General features: G+C 31.8%; 2 protein-coding genes across 2 annotated transcripts; both read right to left on the reverse strand.

Annotated features, from left to right (window-relative positions):
* Nucleotides 1-1,802: 1,802 nt before the first annotated feature.
* Nucleotides 1,803-4,590, reverse strand: TRIADDRAFT_56020 (uncharacterized protein; the record flags this gene model as incomplete). Its single annotated transcript, XM_002112178.1, has 6 exons — nucleotides 1,803-1,832; nucleotides 2,016-2,161; nucleotides 2,524-2,584; nucleotides 2,795-2,995; nucleotides 3,151-3,210; nucleotides 4,312-4,590. The coding sequence occupies 6 exons, from the start codon at nucleotides 4,588-4,590 to the stop codon at nucleotides 1,803-1,805; spliced, it is 777 nt and encodes a 258-aa protein (XP_002112214.1).
* A 2,332-nt stretch (nucleotides 4,591-6,922) lies between these two features.
* Nucleotides 6,923-9,595, reverse strand: TRIADDRAFT_56021 (uncharacterized protein; the record flags this gene model as incomplete). The annotated part of the gene is made up of 3 exons (XM_002112179.1): nucleotides 6,923-7,128; nucleotides 7,453-7,504; nucleotides 9,332-9,595. The coding sequence occupies 3 exons, from the start codon at nucleotides 9,593-9,595 to the stop codon at nucleotides 6,923-6,925; spliced, it is 522 nt and encodes a 173-aa protein (XP_002112215.1).

A 9,595-nucleotide genomic window follows, 5' to 3' on the forward strand; every position in this document is an offset into this window, starting at 1 on the left:
TTTGGTTTTAAAATCATTTTTAAAATTTACCATTACTTCGGTTATTTTAAATCATATTATACAACTATTGAAATTAAGTTTAAATGACTTACTTAAATGTATTATAGCGAAACAAATTATGAGCTACTGTAGATCCAATCCTTAATTGCAAATAAGGAATTAAAATGTTTTACGAATACAACTGTTAATGGAATCTTTTGAAGCATATAAATATACGTAAGGTAAAATATCAAATAGGTAAGCTTAGGAGAGAATTTTTTCGAGGAATAATTGTTGCTGTAAACAGTTAATCAACTATATGATTGGTATCTAGTTGAAAAATCAAGCCAATTCGTTTTAAATGCGATTTTATTAGTTCACTTGCTGTGTGAATAGCACTTTCTAAATTTATGTTCTTTTCGAGTAGAAGTCGCTTTGAAATTGATTGATTTCTGAGTCCTGTAATGAATGCTTATAGTAGGACTGAGGATAGTTCAGATGGCGAGAACTCGCAGGTAGAAGCCAAAAGGTGGAGGTTTGCTACAAAAGTCTGTAGTGTTTCACCTTCTTTCTGTCTATACGTATATAAGTGACGTCTTTCAGCTTGTACCATTTGTACAGGTTAAAAATATGTTTGTAGAATGGAATTAATTTCTTTTACTTTGAGATCCAATGGATTTTTTTGGCTAGCTAGATTAGCTAAGATCTTAAAATATTCAGCGCCCATGCTTACCAATAAATAAGAAACGTGCCTAGATAGCGATACATCGACTGCCGGCATTGTTGCGCGAAATCTTCCTGAATAGTTGCACCAATCATTTGATTGCAAATCACATTCTGAAAGTGGTAGTGGTAGTACAGACCCCATCCTCGTTGCCAGTTGTGCTGATGTAGGTTATTTGATATCGGCTAACTCTGTAGGCGGATCTACGGCAGCCATGATACGTTAATAGTAGTGAAAAGCGTGGAGATAGATAGAATGATCGTAGTTGAGTGTGTGTTTTAAAGGGGTTTTATTTAAGCAATAGTACGCATGTTACAAGCTTGACCAACATGTAAGAGTTAGTATCAGGACGTAACATGAAATAAAGCGAGGTAAAGTAAATTGAATAATATTCTTAGCATGATCGAGTATTTATACCAATGCTTAGTCCTGTGATTACAATAATAAGTTATAATGTATACTGTATGTATTAGTATTTTCTATAAGATATAACATATTACTTGTCCAACATCATACAAACTGCAGTATAAGTTACATATTACGTATCTAAGATACTACATCCGCTACTGATTATTTGTGTGGAAGCTTTCTGGGTCGTTAGTGTAAAAGACTAGCAAAGATAAGTTTTGTTTATAAATTAACTTACAACTACTCCTCGTTTGCTTAGTTTAAGCATCCTTATACAGGCATAATAATAACTATGCACTCGTTACTAAATTGAGCATTTATGATATTTTGAAGGGAGTTGATTAATATTTGTACTCGAAATTCCATCAAAGTTAAAATTGGAGTTTACAATTACTTTAGATTTCATGCTGTAGTTCGCTAGCATTTCATTATTCTTAAAATTGTATTTGTGTTAACAGCAGCCTTGCTTTTAGTTGATAAAAGTATTTTCTTTTCACAATAGAAAGAGTTTGATCGCTGAGTTGAATATTTTTTTACGTTTTAGTGAACTCAGGTAATTCTTTATTCAGAACATAGTAACGAATTAAAAATTTTATCATAAAACTGAAAGAGAAGTAAATATCGTATTCTCAAATTATTGATCTAGTTAGCTATAAAATGGAGACAAAATTGAGTTACAGGCTATTTCTTGTTAGCGAGGAAAGTAATTTAAAGCTTTTCCCTAAATACGTCCATAAGTAAATGCATAGAGAGTAAGTAACGTATGAAACGAATTTACTCAAAATGATGGCTTCAGATTAGAAGGTACTGTAAAAAGATACGTAATTAAAGATACTTTAAGCCCTGAGCTATGACTCTTTGATGCTGTATTAAATTAATATCTTGGTGGCTGGTCAAATGGTACCTTCTCACTTGTCATAGTTGTTGATTGAGGATTCATAATTGCGGTAGATGGCATAGTAGTTCCTCCTGGATAAATGACAGGACTACCAACTTGCGTTTGCTGAATAGGATTAGCTGGTATTTGTTGTGAGGCTACGTAAGGCATCCCTAAATTAACAGTTAATTTAGTATTTAGAAGTACTATGCAAATAATTATGGGCTTTGAATATCAGCCTTAATTGAATTTAATTCTAGTTTCAACTAAACGGCAGGATTATGGAGAACCTTTAAAGGCTAGCTGGCTGCCAATAACTAATAACATTGTGCTAGGCAACGATAGAGAATCTAAGCTTAAGAATTAAAAATTACCATACGAGTAAACTAGAACAGTTCGCTTCTAAGATTTAAGTATTAAGTTAATATAGAAATCGTAAAGTATTTGGTTTTATTTCTACTACTATACAATCGTATGAACTTATATTTATACATATTGAAAGGTAATCATAAAATTCAATTTAATGATCTAATACCTGCAGGTTGGACTGGATCTGAAGTGAAATTGGTATAAACTCTGCCTGGAACGGTAGCACCCTGTATAGGGGAATCAACGCGATTTAGAATTAGAATCTATGTTGCAATAATCTTAGTATGCGAGTAAAGCGAGTAATTAAAGGCGAGTAGGAAATATTAAGTAACTGCTGGTTTAAAGCTTTTAGCAAGTAATTTACGGGCAAATAAGCTAAAAGTAATCGATAATCTGAATTATCCTAATTGATTGTCGTACTTTTAATAATAACTTACCGGATTGACGCAATAAATGTACTTTGAGAGGATAACAATGAAAGCCAATGTAAGGGAGAAACCAGAGATAGACAAGCAAGTGGAAATGATTCCTGATGGAATAAATACGTAGTAGCTATATACTAAGCTTGCAACGGATATACCAAAGTGAGGTAGGGAGAAGATAAAGGCAATGATGGAGAATGCGTAGAAAGAGTGTAACTGTTGATAAAGAAATATATAAGGTACAGCATACTAAATAAATATTAAGACAAAATTTTTCCGGAAAAGGAATAACAGCGAAATAAAAGGGAAATACATCTAAATATATATCATAGTCTATCAAGAAATATAGTTTTAGAGAACATTTCACTTACCAAGCTAACATTGGTTGGAACTTGGTGATGTGCAATAGCTAAAGAACCAGCGATTGTGTACTAGATGTAATCAATTCATTTCGGCGTTATAACATTGAATTATAAGATTTCATATAATGTAGAATGATTATTTTCGATTATTGCATTTTTTAGCAAATCTCTACAGGTTAATAATTTCAGTTAGTACTCGCAAGAAGATTCAGGAACAATGTGATTTTATGAAGAGTGAAAGATTGGATGTAGATAGTAATGCAGGAAGGTAGCAGACTTTGAAAATTCGCTTCGAAATACAGCAATATCGATTTTAATCAGTATCTTTAGGCATATTAGGTGTGCTACTGTGTATTTGCTAGCGCTCATAATTAAATCAAGTGTGACATTAAGTTTATAGCACTTAAGGTAGATGTGAAAGATTCTGTTATAAAAGATTCCTTTACCTTCAATAATTAATATACGAATCGGGGTATCGTATCTAGGCGTGAGTTTAAAATATCGCCAGTGATCGGTTTAGTTAATCTCAGAATTCTATTAATCGAATGTAGAGCAGTATTGTACAGTATATTTATCGTGCTATGAGTAAAGTTGTATAATATACCCTTCGTATGACAAGGTAAAGTGCTAGTTATAATCAAGAGACAATAGAATAGTAACGCATTGCCGATAGTTTTTCTATCAAACTGATGAGATTGGGCTCTCAGCTATGTTTACGAGAAACGAATGTTGTAACACCTGCGGAAACGGAGTCTGTCCTAGTTATATAGCTTTTATTTGCTATGCCATTACACGATACTAACTCCAATTCTGTAAGATCATTAATATACAAAATAGGTCTGAGTAGGATCGTATTGCTAATAGCTTTATTCTAATAAACTGATGCCATTGGGCTATTAGCAACGTTTACGGACAACAATGAAATAACATCTACGAAAAGGGAGTCTATTCTAGCCAAATGGCTAGTATTTCACGTCTCACTATGCGTAATTATTCTCTCTAACTCTGTAAGGTTACAGATATCTAAAATAGGTCTAAGTAGTATCGTATGTGAATTAATTGTGAAAATTATTTTCTGAAATTACTGGCTGTGACGATTACAAACGAAAAATAGTCATTTAGGGTAATTCAAATATTGATCGCTGGTCTACAACTTATGGATAAACTTACAATCAGTCCAACCCAAATATTCGCTCCAATTAAGGTAACAAAGCTACGACTGAATATAAAGCTGATACCTCCAAAGATGATAGAAATGATACCTAAAATCAGTAAAGCAATTGCTAAGCCAAATGCTGACCGGCGAACATGCGGTGGTATAGTCATTGCTTGCGTAACATAGTGTTGATCAATTTGGGAATAGACAGAGGTAACAGGCTGTTGAATAGGTTGCTGATATTGTGGTGGAATTTGCTGTTGTAATTGAACTGGATAATTGACATTGGACATGGCTTATTTCTTTTGGATAACCGTATCTAATTTAAATCCTAATATACAATTGATTAAAATAGCGTTAAAACTATATCGGCAGTGCATTCTCTAGTTGATAAGGACAATCATTGCTTTCCAATACAAATTAAATTCTTACTAGCTAGCGATGATCACTAGTGACTACAATTTGATAGGCAGTACTTGTATATCGCAATATTAACTATATCGATTAATTAATCAGGATCGATAATAATCACCTTGTAGTTGATGCAGTCGATATGGCTGGCCAAGTGGTATTGAAAAAATAACTATTGCTGCGGTACTTAACATGGTATGGTCTAAATTGTTTTTCTCTATTTCATCATATTGTGTAATCATCATCCAAGCTCTATGGTACCGCCATATTGTAACAGTGTCATGCTATTGTTGATCGTTGAATAAATAAAGTTGTTCATTATATTGCTCTGTTGTTTCAGATCGACTAGTTAGCTATTCCTGCTGAATAAATTAATATGAAAGTCAATTTAATGAACATTTTGGTTTATTACTATTGAGTGTAGAGTTCAGTTTCTACGTTGGATAATAATATTTGAATATTCTTGCTAGTGGAGTTTTCAACCGGTGAATATTTAATAAAGGAGATGAGTTTGACGCCTTGATCATGTGAAATAATTAAGATCGATAGGAGAAAGCGTTAGGACGTGGCAGTTGTATTGAATGTGGTAGATTTAACTCATTGGGTTGGAAGGAGATGATGAGCAATTTTACAGGATAGGCTTAAGATAGATGTGGATGGTTTGATAGTTACGATGGATTGAATATTGTGAAGTTTTCTAATCATAAATGGTTCAATTTTAGTTCTATTTCATTTTCTTAGATGAAATTTTTTTGCATATGATATGACAGATAGATTGCAAACAATTCACATTTAGAAGGCTGCATGAATGCTTAGAATTTGGATCATGAATGATTTTAATCAAAGAAGATGAAGCTTTTGATAGAAAGTGATAGAAATGTGCTAGATAGATTACTGAGATAGCGATTACTAAAGAGCAAAGGTTCCTCCTTAATTGTCACTGGCTTAGAGATAGTGGAATTTTTAGGTTATAAAAAACGAGTTTTATTGGATTACTTTAAAGGAGAAAAAATTTTTTTGTATGCATTGATTTGATCGAAATCGCTAAGCTATGCGTAATTAAGATGTTGGAATATCGCTTAAACAAGGAAGTATCCGGAATATAAATAATTCTGATTTAGAATCATGTAAATAAAATAAACGAGTAAGGCTAGGAGATAAACATTATCCTGTGATTTAAATACAATGTACGGGAATGATTAGAGTTTCTAATTCATAAATGGTTTAATTTAGCATCTGTACTTTACAGAAGATGCTAAAGTAATTTATAAGACATAGATGAGATTGGTAAAATGCGGAAATCTGTTAAAATATTGCAGAATCTAGATCATGATTGATTTGATTGAAGATAATATCTTCACGCGACGAAATTGAAATGTGTAGGATAGGGGAGGAACTTAGCAGCTTACTTGAATGTGATAAGTTTCCATAGTTTAAGTTAGTCTAGTTAATTAAGATGATGAATTTTTTATATACGAACTAATTAAAAATGGCAGAATCCATACCGTAAGAAGTTGGAAAATAGGTTAAATAGATCGTATCTTAGTTTTGAATGATTTTAATTTTGATACATTTGTTCGTGTGACATGATTGAATTACATGACGAAGAAATTAGAATCGAAGTTTACTACGATAACTGCTTTCATTACTATAATTTGCAAAGTCGTATAATTACTTGGGCAATTTATTTATAATAAGAGGGAAGGATTAAATAAGAAAATAATTTTATCATTTCTTATAGATCTGTTCATTCATCTTAAATTGTCTTATTTAAGAAATTAAGGAAAGAATTAATATTTATATATGTAGTGTTAGCTAAGCCAACTCAGATATCAGTATTATATTAAGCAGAAACTGATGCTTAATTTAATGCACAAAGTTATAATTGAAGTAGCGTTGATACATTCGCAAATTATGAACCAATTACCAGTCTTGATATATAAAGCTTCTACAGGATAATTTAAAGCAGATTGAATCATTATACCGATAAAATATTGCTATATATACAAGTATATCGGGAGTATGCTAAGAATACAAGTGACAAGTAAAAACGATTCATTATATTAATCAAAGTTTCGACTGGTTATTATAAATAAATTCTATAACAAATTGGAGATTAGCTCATATACTTAAAAATATCTTTCTACTATTTCTTTCCGTATACAAACAGTAAAAGTTCTTCACGAAGGCATTTGCTGCACTGTATGTACGTATTTACGAACTAGTAGTACTATACACAGGAGGCTCGGTAAATAGATGCTTTTCCATTGGGTTTGTAGTGTTGGAAATCTGGGCATTCATGATTACTGTAGATGGCATAGAGCTTCCTGGATTGTAGGCCATTTGAGTATCGAATGCTGGTTGTGGATTAGCACTTATTGGTGACTGCTGCATAGCAACATTAGTCTGATACATTACCACTGTATTAGAAAATTTTATAAAAATTTGATTAATAGAACATTTTTAACTAAAATAAAATAATACTTTATCTTTATTATAGTAAGATAAAATTACATGCAGTATGAAATAGCTATAAAGTAACGTTTTACGATTAATTGAAAAGAATCACTTCATATTTGGATATTGATAAAATATTAGAATAAGTGATTAATGATAATGTATAGTTCTTCTAGCTTAGAACAGTATGCCAATGTTTTAACTAGAGCAAGATCTATACCTTAAATTACCAAGAAAAGTAAAATTTAAATTACTAATAATGATACGTTTATTAGTAATTGTCTTACTGTTCGGCTGGTTAACGTTTACGGAGGCGACTTGACTTTGATTAAAATATCCCTAAAGCAGGTATAAATGTGCCTTAATATTACGACTATAACACAATTAATAGCACTTGAAATTAATTAATAGCTTAACGTAGGAGATACAAGGAGGTTTTAATTTCTTTTAAGTAACATTAATGTAGTATATCATGGCATTTTACTAGATACTGATTTCAAAAGTGTTTGATATTTTATCACTGCATGTATCGTTGACTTATATTTCTGAACAGGCGGATTACTTCAGTTTTACAGGCTAGATAACTAGAATATGAGACATTTGATTTTTGCTGCTATTGCTATAGATTACTACTTATATTCGGTGCTGTCGCTATAATGTCGTTATAGCGTAAGCAATTCGTTATGATTAATATACTAACATGTTGTCCGCAGTAAAGGTGTAGAGAAAGGATAGTAACATATGCCGTTGAAAGAGAAAATCCAAGTAAAGCAAAGATGATTGATATCGAACCACTTATTACTGCATAAATTGATACAGCAAGAATTCCAATGATCAGGTGTGGTATTGAGAAGATTAATGCAATTATACCAAATGAATAGAATGCATGTATCTATTGACAGTTGAGAAAATAAAGTATAAATATTAGATGAGAGACTAAGAAATAACTGATAAAAATTCAATCTTTGTTAGCTCACCAATGAAGGATTTATTTGATTATGATATTGGGCAGTGCCAAGCGATCCGGCTATTACGTACTGAAGTGTTCAATTTACAACGGAAAGGGAAGAATTAATAAAAAAATACTATATCATGATCAATTGCTGCGGTTTTACCATTATATATTTACACACTATCGGAATCGAAAAATTTTACTCTTGCTAATAAGCCTGATCAATCTAGTTGAGATATCACTCGCCTACCGCTTGTCAAAGATAATATTTATAGAAGAGTAATATGCAGTAAAAGTTTTACGTTATGTCTCGCCTAAATCTGTAATATTACATAGAATTAGCTCCATAACACCAGTATCATTAATGAGTGGAGAGTAAGCGAAAGAGCTCAGCTTTTATTGTCAGCTATTGATATCTATGGATATGTTTTTAACCCTTGATTTTAAGACATATCAGGAAACATCGGTTTCAGAACAAGATTGAACATTCTGATGAATATGTATTACCCCCAAAATTCTCTATTTATAGACGAAATTACATATTTACAGAGTGAGTGTTTGATTTCAAATAACCATGCAATGATTGTGATCAAATATAGTTAGACCTTTCCTACATAACGGCTGATATATTCAATGATACGTCATTATCAAGTTTGACTATAAGACTATGAGTTTTAAAAATTGATTTCATAATTAATAATAATTCCATGCGTAGCATTATTTTGGCCTTAACTGAATAATTTCTGGTTTAGTTGACCGCTTTTCTTTTACAATTATGATTTCGTAATTTCTTTTTAGAGTGTATTTATTCAATAAAAGAAATGTGTTACGGTAACTTTTCTTGATGATACAATAGGTAACGTACTGAATATGCGAGTGCTTCTTACAGCGGTTCTAAACTCTGTTAAAATAGTCGGAATTTATTAATGGTAGGAGTTTTTCGAAGTTGATAAAGATACTATAAGTAATTTATTGATCCTGATATCCTGACTCTAGCCTTTAAGACTAGCTTTATGGTTACTTATTACTGTAGAAGTATTTATTGTATATGCATTTTTATAAATATGATAGCGTAAAAACTTTAATGACTCGAATTTGTGATCGATATTACCGAATGGTATAAAAGTTAAGATCTAGTTTCTGAACGCTATTTATATCTTCCATTTCTTAGTAACGTCCAATCTTAAAGAAAATATAACGACATTGTAACTTACTATTAATCCTGCCCAGATGTTAACACCAGTAACAATAGCAATACCATACCGTAGAACTTCAAAGCAAATTCCACCAAAGATGATACAGATCAAGCCAAGAACAAGTAATATAAGAGACAAGGAGTATACTGATTGGCGTAGTTTTACTGGCACCGATAATAGCGGTATTGGTTGTCGAATATATTGAGGATACAGCTGTACGCCTTGTTGTTGAATTTGAATTGGAACTGGTTGAGATTGCTGTTGGAAAGTGATCGTTGCCAT

This window comes from Trichoplax adhaerens, genomic scaffold (assembly GCF_000150275.1).
Source record: "Trichoplax adhaerens TRIADscaffold_4 genomic scaffold, whole genome shotgun sequence".
Lineage (NCBI taxonomy): Eukaryota > Metazoa > Placozoa > Uniplacotomia > Trichoplacea > Trichoplacidae > Trichoplax > Trichoplax adhaerens.